We start from the raw sequence: 20,626 nt of genomic DNA, 5'->3' as shown, positions 1-20,626 counted from the left end.
AGGCCGGAGATGTCGTTGATGTTGGAGACATCTGAGCCGAAACAACTGGGGCTGGTGCAGGCCGCGCTGGCGCCAGGTGGCAATGAGGCTACCCCTGATCCTAACAATGCCAGCGGTGCAGGAGGGGATATGAATATGGCTGAGGTCACCGGCGTTGCCTTGGAATGTGACCCTTGTCTCCAACCTTGGTTTTGATGAAAAGCTGAGGGAGTCCAAAAGGGCCATTGTGCTGGGGGCTGCCATTGCGCGGGCCACGGTTTCGGGTAAGGGTGCCAGTCCCATGTTGACACGGACCGTCTGATCCTACTCCTATAGGACCAATAGGAGTCCGACTCCAAGGTGTCTGAAAAAGAGGACCACGGAGGAGCAGTATTTCTAGACGCCGACCATTCGTGCCAAGGGTTTGGGGACCAGTGTGGCTGCTGGGTCTGTTCTGGTGCCAGGGAGTGGCGCACCAGGGTTAGAGATCAGCGGGGCATCATGGCGGGCTTTCCCATTGAAGCTGCACAGGGCGCGACCGGTGCCAGTGACCTGCCCTGTCTAGGAGGGGAGCATGGTGCCGTGAGATGGCGCAGTTCTTGGGCTGCCTCGAACGCTTCCGGAGTTGAAGGGAGATCTCTCCCAGACCGACCCAAGGGATGCTGGCTACCGTGCACGCATCTGATTGGAATGGACATGAATGAGCACTCAAAGAAGAAACTTATTTCCAGCACCCCTCAGAAGCAGTGCAAAGGCTTTGGGGAGTTGGGTAATGGAAAAGCTAAGGGAGAGAGAAGTAATTGCCAAGAAGGAGGCTGGGGGTGAACTTGGAGGGTAGTGGGTGTGGATGGGAGAAGTATGGAACAGGGTTTTTTGGGAGGGAGAGATTGTTAGGGAAAGGAGGAGGGTTCCTCATCCTCATGCTGACCCAGGCTAACCCCTAGTCCCTCACATTGTTAGCAGGGCCTGCTCCAGCTTTTTTGCTGCCCCAAGCGGCAAAGCGGAAAGGGGGAAAAAAAAAAAAAAAAAGATAAAGTCCTGATGTGCAGCACTTTGGCGGCAGCTCAGCTGCGCCGCTTCATTATTCGGCGGTGGGTCCTTCGCTCCGAGAGGGACTGAGGGACTTGCCGCCGAATTGCCTCCGAAGACCCGGACGTGCCGCCCCTTTCCAGTGGCCGCCCCAAGCACCTGCTTCCTTTGCTGGTGCCTGGATCTGGCCCTGATTGTTAGGCACATCGGCCCGTGTTCCCATGTGTCCCTATAACCCCACTCTCCATTCAGCCGGGTATATCTACACATGGCCCTATGTGGGCTTGCACCCTCACTCCCAGCTGTCCCTGCACCCTCAGCTTTCCCCTATCTCCATATGTCCCTGCACCCCTACTGCCCATTCAGCCAGGCATAGCAGACCCTGTCCCCGTGTGGCCCAGTACCCCCACTCTGCCCCTTGCTCATTGTTGTCATCCCACTAGCTCCTGTGCCCCTGCCCCAGTCTGTCCCCACCACTAGTTCTGAACCCATCTGACACCCGCCAGCAATCCCATGTGCCTCTCTGTCTATCTTCTCTCCCCCGCTCTCTGCCCCCTCCCCCCATATCCTATGCCTCCTCACCTGGCCTGGGAGGCAGGGTGCTGTGAGGAAGACAGCCTCTGCCCCCTCCCTCTCTGTGACTGAGCCAGGTAACCTCCCTTCTGGTGCCACATGCAACCTCTGTCAAAATGGCAGCCTTTTGTTTAATTAAATTATTTAAATTTAGAATTGATGATTTAGAACAGCCTTCAAAATTATCAGCCTAGGAACAGAATCTATTTGCCTGCTGATTTACTATGATTGAAAATGGAAAATTTTAACTCTCCTCTCCCCTACCCCCCAAAAAAGGATGTGGAGAAGAGTTGTGCACAGTGAGGCAGGAGATAAGTTTTCTATACAAAAGCAAGTGAACTATACCTATACCCTGATCTTGAATTGCTTCAAATTTGATCTAATATGCCATTTAGTTGTTGTTTTTTTAAAGATGTTTTCTAAACTTTCAACTGGTATAATCTTTAATAGGTAGTTGTTCTCGCTTGGGCTTCTAATTATTTTATCTGGAAGAGAAGCTTTCCAGTCAACAAACAGCTTGTTATTAAGCCTGGTCCTGACTTCTTGTTTCTGTAGCAACAAATCTGAATCTGAAATAATCCAGTTTAGCCTAACTGGGGTCATAAGACAATTTTAAATTTGAGTGGTTTTAAAATCCACTTTTTTCCTAGTAAGCCATTTATCACTCTTGTTTCAAATTTCACCTAAAGTGGTAATCTGGGCATTTTGTCTATTCTCAGATTTTTACTATTGCCTTTTGTCTTTGCTTGCTAAACTGACAGCAGTCAATGGACAAATGCATCAGTAGTAGAGCCCTTGCCCAATTTAAGCGTTCCCCTGTGGAATTTGCAACTCAGAAACGTACCATTGGGTTGGTACATTAAACAAAACAAAAAGAATAGTACATTTTCATTGCCAAAGATTGATTAAATACCAAAAAAAAAAAAAAAAAAAAAAAAAATGGTGAGAAGTAACCTACATTTATAAAACTTTTGGTTTTTTAATAAATCAATACTTTAGTACAAATAAGGAAAGGATTCTTAAGAGGTTAGATGTTTATACAAATAATTTAACATGAATTTCCCTTCCTAAATGTAGTTTTATAATTTCAGTGATTAAAAATGGTTCAGTTGGAAATCTCAGATGAAAATTATGGTCACAATCCTGAAATGAGCTGTAGGTAGGGTGGACTCCTTTTGAAGTCAGCGAACAGTAGTTCTAACAAGAAGTTCACTTGCATGGCAGTCAGGTGAGGTTTTCTTTTAAGTTGAGTTTATTTTTCTGGAAACACTAGAGCAAGCAGGAAGGAACACATTCTTTCAGTGCTGTGTGCATCGTCTTGACCATAAATATTTTTTGTCTGGCAAACTAACAAAGTGACCTCATTTGAAGAGGCCTTTGGCTTGTAGGAGAACATTCTTAATTACTACTTTATAGTGAAGTGTTTGGATTCAGATGCTACCATAAGAGAAACAAATAAAGCTGTCAATTTGAAATGGATGATGTTTTTGTGTGGAAAAATTGATAGCCTTATGTAGGAAATCAGTTTAAGTATGACAGGCTGCAGACCCTTCCTATGATAAATGTCATCAACAAATCATGCTCTAGTTGGTTTATTGTACATACGTCTGTTTCATTCTCCAGACAGTTTGTATGTATTGTAGTATCTCAGCCTTGCTTTGACTAGGTTCATTTGACTCAAGTGTGAGAAATAAAATTCCATGTTTTCTCCAGATGATGAAAAATGGCATGAGAGAACTGACAGCAACTCCACCGACTAACAGTACTTGCACAGTTTGGCTTGGAGCAGGGATGAAAGTAACATTCAACACTTATCAGTATGGGGGCTTGGGTGGAAGGGGCGGGGCTGGGGGTCAGCGTCCCCCAGCCAGCCAGCCAGCCAGCCAGCCTGCCTATCTGCGGCGCCTGGCCCATGCCGCCTGGGCTCCAGCCGTGATTTAAAGGGCCTAGAGCTTTGCCTACTGCTGCGGTAGCGGCAGCTGGAGCCCTGGGCCCTTTTAAACCACCGGCCCCGAGGCAGCTGCTCCCGTCGGCAGCCTGGGGGGGGGGCAAAAGGGGCAACGACGTTAAAATGCTTTAAGCAGGATCCTTTCCTGCTGCAGCGCTTTAATGTCAGCTGTGTACAGGCCCCTACCGCTGGCCGCTTTTTACTGGTACACTGTACCGGCCCATACTGGCTTACTTTCAGCCTTGGCTTTGAGACGGAAGCTCTTGCTGGCAAAGGCTGTGCGAACCAGCCTTCTGCTTGCCTTCCTCAAGAGAAGTCTGCAGCTCAGACCTCAGTTGACTGATGTGTAGCACCAAAGTTGAGTTTGTCTGAAAATACTAGTGTGGAGGGAAGAAGATGAACAACTGAGTACATCATGTTTTTAGAAAGTTCATACATTCTGCAGAAGGGTTGGACACAAACGTCTAGTCATTCTGTACCACTGACACAGTGTAAACACCCAAGAACAGATGGTCCCTACCCTCAGTAGTTCTTAATCTCTGAATGGACAGAACCAGGGTAGGGAACAGGGAGGAATCAGAAGGATTTTGCAGCCAAGTTGGATTCGCGATAAACTATACAGCTCTGGGTTTTAAAGAGGGGCTTAAATGTGGACAGGATGAGCCGGGGCCGCCAAACCAAGCAGGGGACGAGAGATGGCTGCCTCGAAGCAATGAGGTCAGCAGGGACTAGGGACTAGGGACGGCAAAGGCGAGGTGGGGGTGGCCGGGCGGTAGGGGCTCAGGAGCAGGGCCGGCTCCAGGCACCAGCCTACCAAGCATGTGCTTGGGGCAGCACCTGGAGGGGGGCGGCGCTGCAGCGGGCTCGCCGCCCTCCTCCCGGCGCTCCGGCCGGCTGGGGAGTGCGGGCCCGCGGCCGGGCTCGCCGCCCTCCTCCCGGCGCTCCGGCCGGTTGGGGAGAGCAGGGCTCCCCGCCGAGACGGCAAAAAAGCCAGAGCTCAGGAGTTTGAAATAGCAGAGTGGAGCGAGGCAATGGTGGTGGGATGCGGAGTAAGGTGACAAGGCTGGGGAGGAGAAGGACTCGCAGCAGCTGGGGAGTGAACGGGCGCTGAGGGGCTGCGCCGCCAGGAAGGACGCTAGGTCGGAGCAGGCGGGGTCGCACACGGGATGCTTTGCACCCGGCCCCACCCCACAGGTGGCGGGACAGCGCCGGGGGGGGCAGGGCCCATTCGGCCCCAGGCTCCTCCCCGCGCTCCCGGTCTCCCCCCGCCTTTCGGGGGCCAGCAATTCCCGGATCACGTGCAGGGGGAGCGTGAGCAGGAAGCGGGCGCGCGGCCGGAATCGGATCCGCGAAGGCTGCCGGTTGGGCTGCTCGCGCCGCCATGAGCCGCGGCTGTTACCTGGCGCTGTGCGCGCGTCCCGTGCAATTCGAGAAGGCGAATCCCGTCAACTGCGTCTTCTTCGATGAGGCCAATAAGCAGGTGCGAGGCCGGGGCCCCCTCCCCCCACCCGGCCGGGGCTCGCTGCCTGGGCATCGGTCTGAGGCGGTAGCCCACCCGGAGGTGGTAGCCCCGGGGCCCGCTGGGCCGCTCCTCTGCCCCCGCCAAGGCAGGCGGCGCCGCCCTCACACCTCCCCGGGGCATCTCCCCGGCCCTGTGGCCACCAGCCATCGCAGCGGGGGTGGTGCCTGGGCTTGTCCGGTGCGAGGCTGGCTGGGCCACGGGGGCATCGCCCGCCATCGCCGCTGTGGAGCGACGGCTTAAAAATCCCGCCCGCCCCCGTTAGCGGGGTCGGGAAAGCGCCGGCGGCAGCCCCGGCCTTGCAAACCCGTCATGGCAAGGTCCGAGTCGGCGCTGCCTGGGCACAGTTCGTCCTGAGGCGGCTTGTGCCGGAGCGTGGGCTTCCTCCTCCTCGAGATCCCCCCGTCCGTCCCTCCCTAGCGGAACGGCGCGTTGGGCTGTGGCGCTGGAGACAGGACAGCCCTAGGTGGCTGCAGATGCGGTGTCACGCCTGGAAAATCTAACTGGTGCTCTGGGCTCAGAGTTCTGGTGCGGCTGCTCCCCCTCCATCACACTCCTTGATTTATAATTTGAGTGCTATCTTCAAAGTAAAGGCTTAGTAGCAATGGCCAGTGCTTGGAAAAGCTCACTCACCTGTGGTGACTAAGCAGTTTACCCTAGTGAATAAGGATGGTGTTACTATATGCAGCGTAGTTGTCTCTCCAATATCCCAGGACCAACCCAGCTACAAGTTCGGTGAGGTAATATCTTTTATTGGATCAACTTCTGTTATTGAGAGAGACAAGCTTTTTGAAGAAGAGCTCTGTGTTAGCTCGAAAGCTTGTTTCTCTCACTAACAGAAGTTGGTCCAATAAAAGATATTACCTCATCCACCTGGTCTCTGTGATGGTCTAAATCAGGGGTCGGCAACGTTTCAGAAGTGGTGTGCCGAGTCTTCATTTATTCACTCTAATTTAAGGTTTCGCGTGCCAGTAATACATTTTAATGTTTTTAGAAGGTCTCTTTCTATAAGTCTATAATATATAACTAAACTATTGTTGTATGTAAAGTAAATAAGGTTTTTAAAATGTTTAAGAAGCTTCATTTAAAATTAAAATAAAAGGCAGAGCCCCCCGGACGGGTGGCCAGGACCCGGGCAGTGTGAGTGCCACTGAAAATCGGCACACATGCCAGAGGTTGCCTACCCCTGGTCTAAATGATCAGTTTCTACATAATTTAAGCTTTCACTTAAAAGAGAAATTTCTAGCTGTGAACTTCAGTCTCCAGTTTCTGCCACTCTTTGTGGTCACTAAATTTTTCATATGCCTCTAACTGATTGCAGCCAGCATCTTTGTATCCACCTTTTGATACGGATATCCTGTGCCCTATACTCCTTAGTGAGTGCTCTGTTCCAGTTACTTTTTTACCTCACTTCTGACCTCTAGTGAGAAGTTCTTCATCCTCTTCTTTGGTAACAGCCACAAAAGGTTACCCTAATATCAGACTGGTTTAAAAAAAAAAAAATCTTAACAAACTAGTTTTTGAGAATAAAGAAAAAAATCAAAAGTTAAATGTATTAAATACATTTTATCTAAGGTAACAGGCTTGCTAGATAGGGTAAAATATTACAGTAACAGTTAATTGCAACTTAGACTGAATATTATAAGAAACAGGAACTATGTTTTTACGTGTGTGGACTGTGCCTAGCGTACTGTTGGTGCTACCCGAATAATACATCTTGGAGATTCTTAGGCCTCATCTCCACTTAAAGTTTTACTAGCATAACTATGTGGATAAGGGATGTGATTTTTTTTAACATAGATATGCCAGTAGAAAACCTTAGACACAGTTATACTAATAGAAGTCACTTTATAGCAGTATAGTTTAGTTTGCTTTGCTGAACCAGAATAAATTATATAGGTCTAAGTGCTTTTATACTGGTATAACTGCATCTATGCTAGGAAGTTTTCTTGCTTTAGTTATGGTGACTTAGTTAAAGCAACAAAACTTTTAAGTGTGGCCAAGGCCTTAGAGGTTACATGTATGGCCAGGGTTTACACTACCAAGTTTGGTCAGCATAATTATCTTGGTCAAGGGTGTGAAAAAAACATGCCCCCAGATGACATAACTATGTCAGCAAAACCCTCAGACCGCATCTACACTCAAAAGTAAAGTCGACCCTGCTATGTTGCTCAGGGGTGTAAAAAATCCACACCCTTGAGTGACATAGTTAAGCCAACCTAACCCCTGGTGTAGGCAGTGCTAGGTCAACCTACCTGCCTTGTCTCGGGGAGGTTGATTAACTACGCTGATAGGAGAACTCCCTGCTCGCTTTAGTGAGTGTCTACACTGAAGTGCTGCAGTGGCTGCTGTAGCATTTCAAGTATAGATAAGCCCCAAGTATAAATGCAGCTATGCTGATAAGAGTGCTTCTGTCCAAGTAGCTAATGTCGTGGGAGATGGTGGAGTTGTGTCAACAGAAAAACTCCTTCTATCAGCATAAACTGCATCTACACTAGTGGGTTTTCTCAGTATAACTATATCAGTAAAGCATTTGTAGTGCAGAAAAGGCCTAAGTTTCTGTCCTATTGCTAACATGCTAACTGTTAGGCTCCTTTTTCTCAGCTGTGACTCTTTTTATTGTTGCAAACCTTGTACTTGAGGTATTAAGCCTTCTTATTGTCTGACTTTTTTAAAAAAAATTGTACAATAAACTTTGGGACTGATACACAGTTCTCTGTTGTGTGCTCCAGTTTTCACAGGATTTGAACTCTGCATTATTACTAAGCCCCCTTCCTTTTCAGTTTAAACCGATTAAAAAATAAATAAATCCTGGGTTTTTACAAAAAGTAGTATTCGTTTTTTTCTGATTTTCACCCTGCTTTTGTATGATACAAATATATAAAAAATAACTTGATTTATTAGCAAAATACAGTACATTGCATGACACACACACACACACATATATATACACACATATAACGATAATATATTAGTCTGTGTGTATATGCAAAGCTGCCTGTTGAATTAAGGCTACGTATTAGTCTAGAAGATATACACAATAAACAAATAGGCACACACGCAAGCCTTTAAGTGCGTGCACATCTGAATGTACTGATTAATCTGACGCCTACCATGTACACATTTCAAGCTGCTAGCAGATAACGGTTTAAAGATCTAACACAATAAAATGGGAAGAAAACGAAAATCTGTATCCGAATACATTTTAGAGCACAAGGAAGTATTCAAAAGTTTAAAAAAAAAAAAAAAAAAACGGCGAAAAGGATGAAATTGAGTGTATGCGCTACAAATGGTGTGGCCCAATTATTAAATGTAAATATTTATAGGCTAATAGTTCTAAGTCTACAACAGTAAGCTGTTTATTAAAATGAAAAGTTTTATTTGGGGATTAGAGATATATTGTTTTCTTACCTCAGAGGTGGCATTGTGTTTTGAGTTCTGTTTTAGTTCTGCAGTAAACAACATTGAATTCCATTAATCAGAGCATTAATCTACTGAATACTTCCCCCCACATCCTTCTATCCACCAAAATAAACCCTGATATTTGCCCAGAAAAAATAATAGTTTTTTCCACTGATTTTCACCTGTTTTTGTTTTTGTGGTGATAAACACCGATAAATTCCTGGGAAAAATTAAATAAAATAAAAACCGAAAACGAAGGGCCCCAACTATTACTTAATAGGGGCTTATTTGATTTCCTTTCCGTTTGACAGACACAACTTTTCAAGGATTCCTTGGAACCTAGATAGATACTAGGTGACTACATTACCCCTTTTACATATCCCTGTATATAGATCTTAACAAAATACCTAAATCCTTTGGATTGCTATGAATAAATGCCTCTTGTTGCTTAAGGTCACTTTGAATGCTAATTGGTGTCTCTCTTACTGGAGTGTTGAACAAAATATAATTCTCCTTTAGTTGTAATTTTTAAGGTCACTCTTTACTTCCAAATATGACTTCTCTTGGACACTTGCTTGCCCTTACGATTGTAGAGAGATCTTTCCGAATGTGAACATATATACTTGTCTTAGTCTGTGACAGACAGCTCTAGCGTCTCTTCTGTGTCTAGCTTTTCTTAGCCTCAGCAAAGTCAAGTCTGCAAAAGTGATTAAATGTGGTTGCTGTAATTCAGCACATGCTGCAGATGTGAAACTGAGGAGTTGTAGCTTTCCAAGTAGTAGAGTGAAATTTTGACCATTAACAGGGGCAGGCACTGGAGCTGTTTGTGGGGTAGAATGACCCAGAAGTAGTGGATAACACTACAACCTGACCGAGTTGCTGCTCTGCCTTCTGTTTGATAAGCTGAAGAGATTTTGTAGGCCAGCCTTAATAGATTTAAGGAGTTCAGACTTGGACTGAAATACAAATATGAATTAAAATGTGTTTAATTATTTTGGTGAAAGTTTGTATGATTTTTGGAAAAAGTGGCATAAGTTGATTTAGCTTTTTACTACAAGTGTCCACACACAGACTTACACCAAAATAACAAACCTGTTTTAATTAATATATTTTGCTTTTTCAGTGCAAGTGTGTATGTAAACCAGCATTCCTTATTTCTAGATCTCAAATTATTGTTGTAGCTTTCTTCTGAATCCTCTCCACTTGTCAATGTCCATTTTCCAGTGTGGAGACTGGAACTGGACACCATATTCCAGTAATGATCTCACCAAAACTGTAGGCAGAGGTAATATCATCTTCCTAATCTTATGGGCTATTTCCTTGTTTATACATCCAAGGATTGCACTGGGCCATTTAGCGACACTTGGGGGTTTTGACGTGTGTCCGAATCAAAATATGAATTTAAGTCTCCAAAACAAAAATGAACTAACACACTATACTATATGGTCACAATCCGTGTAGAATTGCTGCTATCTACTCTGCATAAGATGAATTTTTTTAAATTGCTTTTCTTTTTAGAGCTCATCCCTTATATTTGGGTAGAAAAGCAAATGCATGGTTTTACAGAAATAAGGCTTGTTGAGACCCATGATATGACTTTGAGTTAGCTAAGAAGCTGTGTCTTAAAATGCATTTTTTTTTTAAATATGCAATTTTAACTCTTTAGGTTTTTGCTGTTCGATCTGGTGGAGCCACTGGGGTGGTTGTTAAAGGCTTGGAGGACAAAAATCCCATTTCATTCAGGTATGATCAGCAAGGTATTTTCATTTGTATCTGTACTGCTCTAGGATACCATTTGTGATCTTGCAGCTATCTTTCACTGTATACGTCTCTTGGTTGTACTGTAGTTTGTCACATAGGTGCAACATCCATGAAGTACTGGAATGTCCTGATCCTGTTGCTTTGTTTTAAGAACATATTTTCATTCAATAATAACAAATGCAATAAGTTTACTTATTACCATGTGTGATCAATCAGTTTTTTTCTTAAAACAAAAAACCCCATTGAAGAAAATTGTTAATACTACATTCTGGTTGAAAATTCAAACACAACCAAAACTCGAGAGTTTAAAACAAACAAAAAAGACGTGACTTAGCATAAGTTGTAATTTGCCATTATTGGACATTAGCAGTCATATGCACTTACAACATATGAGGGCCAATTTATGGCAGGTGTGGGAATCATAATTTTGAATTTACCTACTTGTACATTTAAATTCTCAAGCCATAATATTTCCTTAATGTAGGTATTGCATTTTAATGTAACTTGTCTAATCTAACTCATATTTCTGTAAAATAGATGGCATCTTTTGCTAACATGCTCTAAACTTCCATGAATCACAAATTTCCATGTGCCTGTATGGCAGCAATACCCCCAAAGAAACTACTTATCTGTTCTGTATCTGTGGAAGAACACCTATAAAAATCTGTGATTAAAGCTCTGTCCTTTTTCAGCCTCCTATTCACTAGGAAAAAATGTATATTTTTATTAACATATCATAAATTATTAAGATAATGGCATCGAAAGTAAACATATAAAGTTTGTAGATGATACCAAGATGAGAGGGGTTGCAAGTGCTTGGAGGATAGGATTGAAATTCAAAATGATCTGGACAAACTGGAGAAATGGTCTGAAGTAAAAAGGATGACATTCAATAAGGACAAATGCAAAGTACTCCACTTAGGAAGGAACAATCAATTGCACACATACAAAATGGGAAATGACTGGAAAGAGTACTGTGGAAGAGGATCTGGGGGTTATAGTGGATCACAAGCTAAATGAGAGTCAACAGTCTCACCATGTTGCAAAAAAAGCAAACATCAGCAGGAGTGTTGTAAGAAAGACACAAGAAGTAATTCTTCCACTCTACTCCACACTGATAAGGCCTCAACTGGAGTATTGCGTCCAATTCTGGGTGCTGCATTTCAAGAAAGATGTGGACAAATTGGAGAAAGTCCAGAGGAGAGCACAAAAATGATTAAAGATTGAGAAAACATGACCTATGAGGAAAGATTGAAAAAATTGGGTTTGTTTAGTGTGGCGAGGAGGAAACTGAAGGGGACAAACTTTTAAGTATATAAAGGAGGAGGGTGAAAATTTGTTCTCCTTAACATCTGAGGATAGGACAAGAAGCAATGGGCTTAAATTGCAGGAAGGGAGGTTAGGTTGGTCATTAGGAAAAACTTCTAACTGTCAGGGTACTTAAGCCCTGGAACAAATTGCCTAGGGAGTTTGTGGAATCTCTGTCATTGGATGTTTTTTAGAAATAGGTTACACTTGTCAGGAATGGTCTAGTTATTAGTTAGTCCTGCCTTGAGTGCAGGGGACTGGACTAGATGACTTATTGAGATCCCTTGCAGTCCTACAGTTCTGTGATTCTATGATAAAATCCTAGTGTGGACAAGACAATTGTACATCTAACACGTTAGCAGATCAGGATATCTTTCAAGGCCATGAGTGCCTTCAATTCTGACATCAGTGGGATTTGCAGGTGTGGCAAATTCCAGGAAGTCCTCAGTGCCTTGTAGGTTGGAACCATCTCTCTCAGTTGACTGTCTCTCCCCTAGTGTTTAGCTTGACTTGCTGACGCATGTTAAAATTACAACGGCTTTGTCCCCACTAAGATTTTTCTGCTTGTTAGTTAACATGATAAAAATATATCTTTTTTCCGCCCCCAGTGTGGCTGTGCCCTTTTACACTAATTTCAGGATCCACAGGTATCCGAGTGCAGGTCTACAAGTGCTTAGCAGTCTATCTTGCCAATTAGTAAATAGTTTTAGAACACAGAGGCAAAGTTACTAGTCCTGCAATGTCACTGACATCGGTGGGATTGAGAGTATTCAGCACCTTTGCACAATCAGGCACAAAGCGAGCGTTCTGTTTTTTACATTACATTGAGCTATAGTTTTTCTGTCATGCATTCAGTTAGAATTAGAATATGAGCAAAGTTCATAATTCTTCCTTTAATTCCATTTCATAGTAGCAATAAGACAGTCAAGGCAGAGCATTTCTTGGAAGCTATTGAATTTTGTGTGTGGCTATAATCATTTGTAACTCCATAATAGACTTGATTCATTCAGTAATTCTTCAGGAATATACTGCCTGTTGTATCTTGATGCATCGATATTGGACCTTATAGTTGTCTTTACTAGTTGTGTACGTTGTACACAAAAATGTCTGCCTTACATTTTGCCTATCTGTTCTCTTTTTTTTAAGAAATAGCAGCTGTTAAAATTTTGTAATAAATGATTACATGATAGAAATATACTTCTACTGATTTTTGTGTGTGTGTGTAGAATGGAAGACAAAGGGGAAGTGAAATGCATCAAGTTTTCCTTGGGGAACAAGATATTGGCTGTTCAGAGAACCTCAAAGAGTGTGGTAAGAAATTTTGCTATAAACACAGAAAGCTGGAACTAGAACTCTGGCCCTTCAGGTCCCAAAACACAGATCTATGCCATACAAGCTAAAAGAGTTCCTCTGTCCGACAACCAAAGTAATAGTTTCCTGATCCCTTCTGTGACTGAGCCAGGAGAGGTCACCATCGTCACTCTCTGATGCACAAAAAGCCATTTCCCCCCCCCTGAAGATCTGATGACATCTGTGGATCCAAATAGTCGCTCTTGCTGTCCACTCTGTGAGGGACAAACCCTTCAGGATGAGTGTCTGACCATTCTGAATTGAAATTTATTTCCTAGCTCTTCCAGGACTTTTTTTCTGCTGAAGGAATGATTTAGCCTTAAAAGTGTAAACTCTTAATGAAAATTGATTTCTTCCCATGAAGAATTGGCTAGGAGACAGGATTATTTCTCCAAGTGGAAAAGAAGCATTGTAGTGTTTTACACTAGTATATCTAATCCAGAATAGGTAGAGATGGTAAATTTACTCATCTCCTGTTTTGTGCTCATCAGATTCAATGCTTCATAGTTGCTAATGTTCTAATATTACTTATTTCAGGACTTTTTGAACTTTATTCCAGACAGCCCTCAACTAGAATATACACAGGAATGCAAGGTATGTTGTGAATTCACTTCTTTAGTTTAAATGAAGTGCTAATACGAAGCTGGCTGTTTTGTATAGATTCTCTGAACCATTGATGCACATAAATAGTGACATGAGTGAAGTGTGTTCCAGGATTCTGTTCTTGGTAGCATCTGAGATTCAGAAGTTAGTTCCCTAGTAATTTTTTTCTGCATATGTAACCAAACCCTGTGTGGGCTGCCAGTGGGCATGACTTGGAGACCTTCAGCGCCAAAAGCATGAACCCTCTATTGCTTGATCTAAAGGACTAATGAGAGAGACTCCCATTGACTTCGGTGAATACTGGAGCAGGCCCTAGGTCCCTTAGCAGGAAGCAGCAACATGCCATAAACTTTGTATGTGAACCAGCTGCTAGAGGGAGTGAAAGGACTATCCTTTCCTAGTGTGGGTTACTCTCCCCAGGACCGTATACTGCAAGGTGGTGAGTGCCCCTTAGCTCTGATATCAGTGGGAATAGAGGATGCTCAACACCTGGCAGAGTTGGATCCGCATTTCCCATTTGACTGCCCCAAAATAGAATTTCTCTTTACATTTAGTGCTTCCCTCTGCACTTTGATTCTAATGGAAGTATTTGATACCTTTTCGTAGAATAGTTAATGGCTGTGAAAATATGACTCAAACTGGTAACATTTTACAATTATTATGGTTGAATATGTTTAGCTCTTACAAGCAGTTGTTTTAGAACTTGCACTAGTTGTCCCCTGAGTGGCGACATGTGCTGCTTCCACAGTATTTCCAGCCTTTTCTGGAGCCAAACTCAGGGGACTGGAACAGGAAATTGCCAGGGTATTAGTAATGCTAAGTCACTAACGAATCCAGACCACTTTAGCATGGTGATCAAATAACTAATGTGAAATGACGGGGGAGTTTCGGTGGGTGTCTCTCTCAATCCGGTCTTTTGGGGACTATTATCCATATTACCCAGACCACCACTATGTTTGGCTCTATTGGATATGGAAGCTGAATTGCATGCTATCCTACAGTTTGTCCCGCAGTCAGGGTTGTGAGGATAAGAGGACAGCATAAGTATGCCTTTTTTTTTTTTTTTTTTTTTTTACCATTGCTGTACTTTTATGGATTTTTTACAAAAAGAGGATTTTAGTACCTTTATAAACGTAAGACCGTCTCTTCACAATAGCTTTCCAATAATAACAATGAAAGAATGGTTCAGCATGACATCTCTGTAGATAATTATTATAATAATAATAATCCATGTATTACTCTGTGACTGTACAAGAAGATGTGTGCAAATACCAACAGATAGGCTGAAGAAGTATTTCAGGTAGTACTTGTGAAAGGTGCCAGACTGAGGGTCATAAAATAGACATACTACACCTCTACCCCGATATAACGCGACCCGATATAACACAAATTCGGATATAACGCGGTAAAGCAGTGCTCCGGGGGTGCTGCGCACTCCGGCAGATCAAAGCAAGTTCGATATAACTCAGTTTCACCTATAATGTGGTAAGATTTTTTGGCTCCCGAGGACAGCGTTATATCGGGGTAGAGGTGTATTATGATTTGGTACCCTGCATGGCTGTACTTCCTGCAGTTAGACCAATAATGGGTCTACCAGGCAAACCAAAACTGAAATATACTAGGGTAGATGCAAAAGTTCCCAGATTCTTCACTAAAATTTTACTTGTTTATACGGCTAGTTAATAAATTTCTACTAAAATCTGTTTATATCTTCTTTTAATAAAAGACCAAGAATGCCAACATTTTAGGATTTTGCTGGACAAGTTCTACAGAAATTGTCTTCATAACAGATCAAGGAATTGAATTCTATCAGGTAATCCAAATAATTGTCTTGTAAAAATGTGCATATTTGGAAATTTCAGCATTACATTTTATTGTTGCTTAGAGGTTAAATGTCTTAATTATCTTGCAGTCCCTGGCTCTGAACTTCTTACCTCTAGCTCTGAACTGTTTAGTATGATTGTACAAGGAAACTGACAGCTAGAGATAAGGGAAAAGTGAATGTTTTATCCTGGAGCATTTTTTGATGTTTTTGCTTTTAGAGAGTTAAATGCAATTTTTTTTGGACATTGTATATGTTGTAGTTTTACTATCATAACAACCTATTCATGCTGTTACTGGAAAATATACTCCAGTGAGAAGGATTTAATTAATCTATTTAGCAACTCTGGCTTAGTAAACCTCTTTAATTGTAATAAAATTAATATAAATGTTAACAAATTTGAAATTTTTTTTACTTCATGCAAAGTAAAGCACCAATATATTTAAGAGTGCACAAATTCAGTGCTAAGTTTAACAGCGTTAATGCCCATCAGCTAAGACCATGTCACACCTGCCCATCCCTGACATGTTCCATATACCATCTTAAACCCATCTCCCTCCCATCTTGTCCTAATTCCTTAACTGCTGAGTTCTCCTCAGGCTTTTGTATTTAACTTGTGTGCTGTTGGAGTGACCTACTGGATAAACATTCCTCTTTCTGGTGATTAGATGAATATTTTCTGAAAATACTATTAGAGTGTGTTGATCATGTGGAGCAAGTGATAAGGCAGTGGTTGAATTAAAAACAAATCAAAAACCCATAGAATAAACTTGTGTGCATTGGACTGCAGAACTAAATCATCTGTTGTTTCTCACTTGACTTCAGTGAGGTCCCACATGTACCAGGAGTCTACCCATGTGAAGCAAGCTGTGGGATCACAGCCCACTATCATAAGAATTTTGGAGTAGGGACTGACTTCTGTATGTACCGTACGAGGTGGATTGATTAAAATCAGTGATATTAATGATTTAAATCAGCAAGCAGGGAATCTTGATTTAAATAATTGATTTTAATCTTGTTTTGTATTTATACTTCTTAGTTATTTTCCTAAAGAGAGGTTCATTCTCATTGATTGGTATAACCGTTAAAACTATTGATTTGCTACTAACTATAGTCTTTCCACTAAATTGGCTGGTACTGTTTGGTAACCAGAAGGATATACTATATCTATAGGCATTTATTTAAACAATTATATAGCTTAACATACATTTTATTCTGATTCATACTTTTTACATCTTTTATGTTAAAAAATAGCAAATGACACACTTTTTTTAACTCATTTGTGTCAAGCTGCATTTGGATGGAAATTGGAATTGCATTAAAAATGCACAAAAGCAGTATTGTAAAATTTGCTTTTATTAAATAAAACTGCCTTAAATGTGCTAGATACATAAGAAAAATAAGCTTATCAAAACACATTTTGCATTTAAAACTGATTTATTAAATAAATGAAGTATTAACTGTAGTTAGTGAATTGACAGATTGTTTCTAGTCATCATGGGACAGATTTTCAAAGGTATTTAGGAGCCTAAAGATACAGATATGTGCTTAATGGGTTTTTCCAAAGCGCCTAAACACCATGGGAGATAGGCACCTAACCTGCTTAGGCACTTCTGAAAATTATACTAGGCTCCTATCCGTATCTTTAGGGGCTTAAAGGTGTTTGAACATCTGGCCCCACCCAGGTTCTTAAAAGTGTTTAGAACGGGTATGTCTCATCCTCTCCCAAATGTATTTTTTATCCATAGCTTACATATGTATAAGCTTTTCTGCTTTTTTTTCAACTCCCAGTCAGTTTCTCAACTTAGAACTAGTCCAAATGAAGAAAATAGTTTCTCTGCACCTGCTAACTAAACTGAAACCAAAAGAAATTAAGACAAAAGCTTTTTGCACAACAGAAACTGAAAGTATTTGCATTAGGAAAAATGTAAACATCAGCATTTGCTGCATTTTAAAGACTGAAAATAATATAGATACTTACTTAATGCAGTACGTGACATTGTCACATTTGTAAATGTTGAGCTGACCTGAAAAGGTTAAGATATTTTTCCCCTGATCCTGTCTATAACTGAATAAACATCACCTTTTAACGACTTAAAATTTGAGGAGGGCTCATTTGATGCTGCATATTTATTTAAATAGATTTTTTAATAGATAATAAGTTTAGGCTTTAACATAGGGTATCATAATTTAAAATTGAACAAGATTTATTTTCAAAAAGAAAAATGTATTTAAATCTATTTTTATTTAAAAAATCATCAATATTTATCCATCCTGGTGGGGCACCTAGTACAGTGTGGCCGCTTGCCGCTACTGGAATAGTAAAGGTGCTGTTACTTTGTGTCTCCAGGTATTACCAGAGAAGCGAAGTTTGAAACTGGTGAAAAATCAGAATATCAATGTAAACTGGTACATGTATTGCCCGGAGAGTTCTGTCATTCTGCTGTCGACTACAGTCCTCGGCAATGTCCTCCAGCCATTCTATTTCAAGGTAAGGGACACATTCCCAATCTTGAGTTTTGTTTGATACATTGGGTTTTTAGGGGGGGGGGTGACTGTCTCCTCCCCCTTTCCTCCCCCCACACCCCCGTGTTGGTCTTTTCTATTTTTAGTTTCCTCCTAGATGTGTAATGGTTCCAGTCCCTCATACAAACAAAAATAAAAAAGCAGACAAAATGAAAACCTACACACCAGTCTTTCTCTCTGAGTAGAGAAGGAAAAGATTTCTATTTGTAAATACTTGGGAGACACTAACACTAGATAGATCTGCCTTCACAGGGAAGTGAGTTAAGATGATGCTGGATAGCTGACATTAGAGGAGTAATGCAGCAAAAGCAAAATCATTGATGCATACATTTTGGTGGCCCAGTGACTTGACAAAAGGATTATGATATCTTTCCAGAAATTACCCTTTCAATTAAATACATTTAAACAGAACTCTAAAATCCAACCCCAGTAGCAACTGTAGTAGCCTAAGCCTTCAATTTCTGCAGAATGTGATCTTTTGTTTAAAGGAAAAACTAAGTTTCTAGTTCTCTTGCTTGTAACTGTAACCTTCCAAATGTGAATGAATACATTGTTCTCTTCTTGAGCCTGCGGAGACAACTGCGTAGTTCCTCCCAAGCATCACTAATGACACTGAAAAGATTCGTGTTACTTCTGTAGCTGCTGTTTCAAACCCTTTGGGCAGCATATCAGTCGGACAAGAATCAGACCTGTTTCACACTGCTGTGGCTTGAGGAAAGCTATGACTATGAGCTCAGCAGCTGGACACTGAAAATATTCATGGGAGAAGGGGATTCCATGAGGGGTAGAACTGCACTCCTGCTTCTTTGGAGATGGGGGGGGCGCGTGGGGGGGGAAGGAAGAAAGAAGTCTTTGAGTGGGGTGACGAGAGCACACCCCTTCCTTCCAGCTGTCGGAGGAGGTAAAATGGGGGTTTCCCATGTATCATGCCTACTGGCTCCAGTTTACATGAAAGGAGCCCCCAAGCAGGATCCTGGGACAGCAGTGTGCCAAGAGTCTTGGCATCTTCCCAGCAGATGGTGGGATGAAGGCATGGGCTTCTGATCAGGGTCTTGCCAAGGACCTTGCTGGCTAATAGGTACCCACTGAATTTTTTCAACTTCTCAATTAAAATGTTAATATTGTTAAACTTCCTTAAGAGACCTTTGAAGATACAAAATTTGAAATAAATCTTTCAGGAGAGGTCAGTTGTAAAAAGAAAAGCTTCCATGATCGATGTAAGGCTTCTACCCCCACCCCAAAAAGGCTGAGTGCCTACTGGGTGGTCAGCTCCTCTGAAAATCAGGCCATTCTGGTCTCGAATTCCAGACTCAACTGTAAATGGGTTTGACTATAGATTCTTGTATTAGTTTAATTAATTTGAAAGGGAAGCCTAAGACCTCATTCACTGAAACTGGTGCAGTAGAATGTTAAAGTAATAACTCTGCTGTTCATACAGTGCCTACCAAAACAGGGATGGGGCTACACTACAAATAGTAGTAAATAAATGAGTTGATTGCTCTAAAAGCTTCTCTTCTTTTTGGAACAGTATTGCCCCTTCTCACAACTAGTGGGTGCCATTCATATTATCACAGGCCTTCATAGTTGAGAAACATAGAAGAAACTTTTTCTAGACTAGACTTGACAGATTGAATTTTTTTTTTTTTTTAAACAGGGAGGAACAATGTCAAAATTATCAAAGTTTGAAATTGAATTGCCTGCAGCACCCAAGTCCTCCAAACTCAGCCTTTCTGAAAGAGATATTGCTATGGCTACAATGTACGTACCACTGAATAATCAGTCTTTTCCTTCATTTAAAGGGTATTGACAGCTTTTGTAGTGGAGATCCAGAGAGGAGGGTAAAGTCCAGTCATGGTAAAATGACTTGTCTGCTTTTTATCTTATAATAGAGTATTGTTAAAGTGCTTGGTACTGGACTGAACGTAAAGGAGCCTAAAGAACTCTTATAAAAAGATAGAACTGATTAGGAAGTGAATGAGTCTCTATCACTTGAGAGATGTAAAACTAAACATTACAAAAGGCTTGTAAATGTACAATAGAGAACAATCTTGTATGGACAGAGCTAGCCTGAATGATAGATGTTTGTCACCTAATTTAGATTCTGTAAGCAAACTGACTTATGTGTAACTTCATGTGAGTTGTTTTCTGAGGGGGAAGCAATGTGACCATGACAGACTGGTCAGACACTGCAGTAATAGGATAACTTGCTGTCTTCATTGCAGAAAGGGTCTCCTAGGTGCAATTTTTCTGCTAGTATATTCATTTATTTGAAGAATAACATTTTAATCATGTTGTTTTGTTAGATATGGGCAGCTTTATGTTCTCTATCTGAGGCATCATTCAAGGACTTCCAATAGTACCGGAGCAGAAGTAGTCCTTTATCATTTACCAAGGTAAGTTGTGTTTTGGTTTTTATTTTTAGATATAAATGACCTTGCTGATCAATGCCTCTTATCTCTGATGTTAATGTTTTCATAGGGAAAGCTCCTGTAAGAAGATGCATATATTAAAGTTGAACAGGACAGGGAAGTTTGCATTGAATGTTGTAGATAACTTGGTGGTAGTTCATCATCAGGACACTGAGGTATGATCTGCCTACAAATTATTTAAACCTTGTCTTTAAAGTTTATGCTAGATTTTCTGGAGCCAATGGTCCTGTTCCTTCAAATACTTTTGCATGTGCTTAGTCTTTCCAAGTAAAGCTAAGTGTTTTCAGGATCAGGGCCCAAATTTGTAATTTACAGGGGGAAAAAATCCCACTCCTAATTGTAATGCGTTAGATCTGAATTAGAATGAAAATCATATC

At 41.8% G+C, this 20,626-nt stretch overlaps 1 protein-coding gene across 1 annotated transcript in view; it reads left to right on the top strand.

Annotated features, from left to right (window-relative positions):
- The first annotated feature begins 4,848 nt into the window (after window positions 1-4,848).
- The window catches only part of RMC1 (regulator of MON1-CCZ1), a 29,069-nt gene continuing 13,291 nt past the window's right edge, over window positions 4,849-20,626 (top strand). The window contains exons 1-9 of the mRNA XM_065397848.1: window positions 4,849-5,009; window positions 10,117-10,193; window positions 12,746-12,830; window positions 13,407-13,463; window positions 15,199-15,285; window positions 17,645-17,785; window positions 19,475-19,578; window positions 20,124-20,213; window positions 20,299-20,404. Of these exons, the coding sequence (XP_065253920.1) occupies window positions 4,911-5,009; window positions 10,117-10,193; window positions 12,746-12,830; window positions 13,407-13,463; window positions 15,199-15,285; window positions 17,645-17,785; window positions 19,475-19,578; window positions 20,124-20,213; window positions 20,299-20,404 (846 nt within the window). The 5' untranslated portion in view covers window positions 4,849-4,910. The remainder of the gene's footprint in view (window positions 5,010-10,116; window positions 10,194-12,745; window positions 12,831-13,406; window positions 13,464-15,198; window positions 15,286-17,644; window positions 17,786-19,474; window positions 19,579-20,123; window positions 20,214-20,298; window positions 20,405-20,626) is intronic.

The sequence above is a fragment of the Emys orbicularis genome, chromosome 2, assembly GCF_028017835.1.
Source record: "Emys orbicularis isolate rEmyOrb1 chromosome 2, rEmyOrb1.hap1, whole genome shotgun sequence".
NCBI lineage: Eukaryota > Metazoa > Chordata > Testudines > Emydidae > Emys > Emys orbicularis.
The sequence above is the reverse complement of the archived record's forward strand: the minus strand, read 5'-3'. Positions and strand labels throughout refer to the sequence as shown.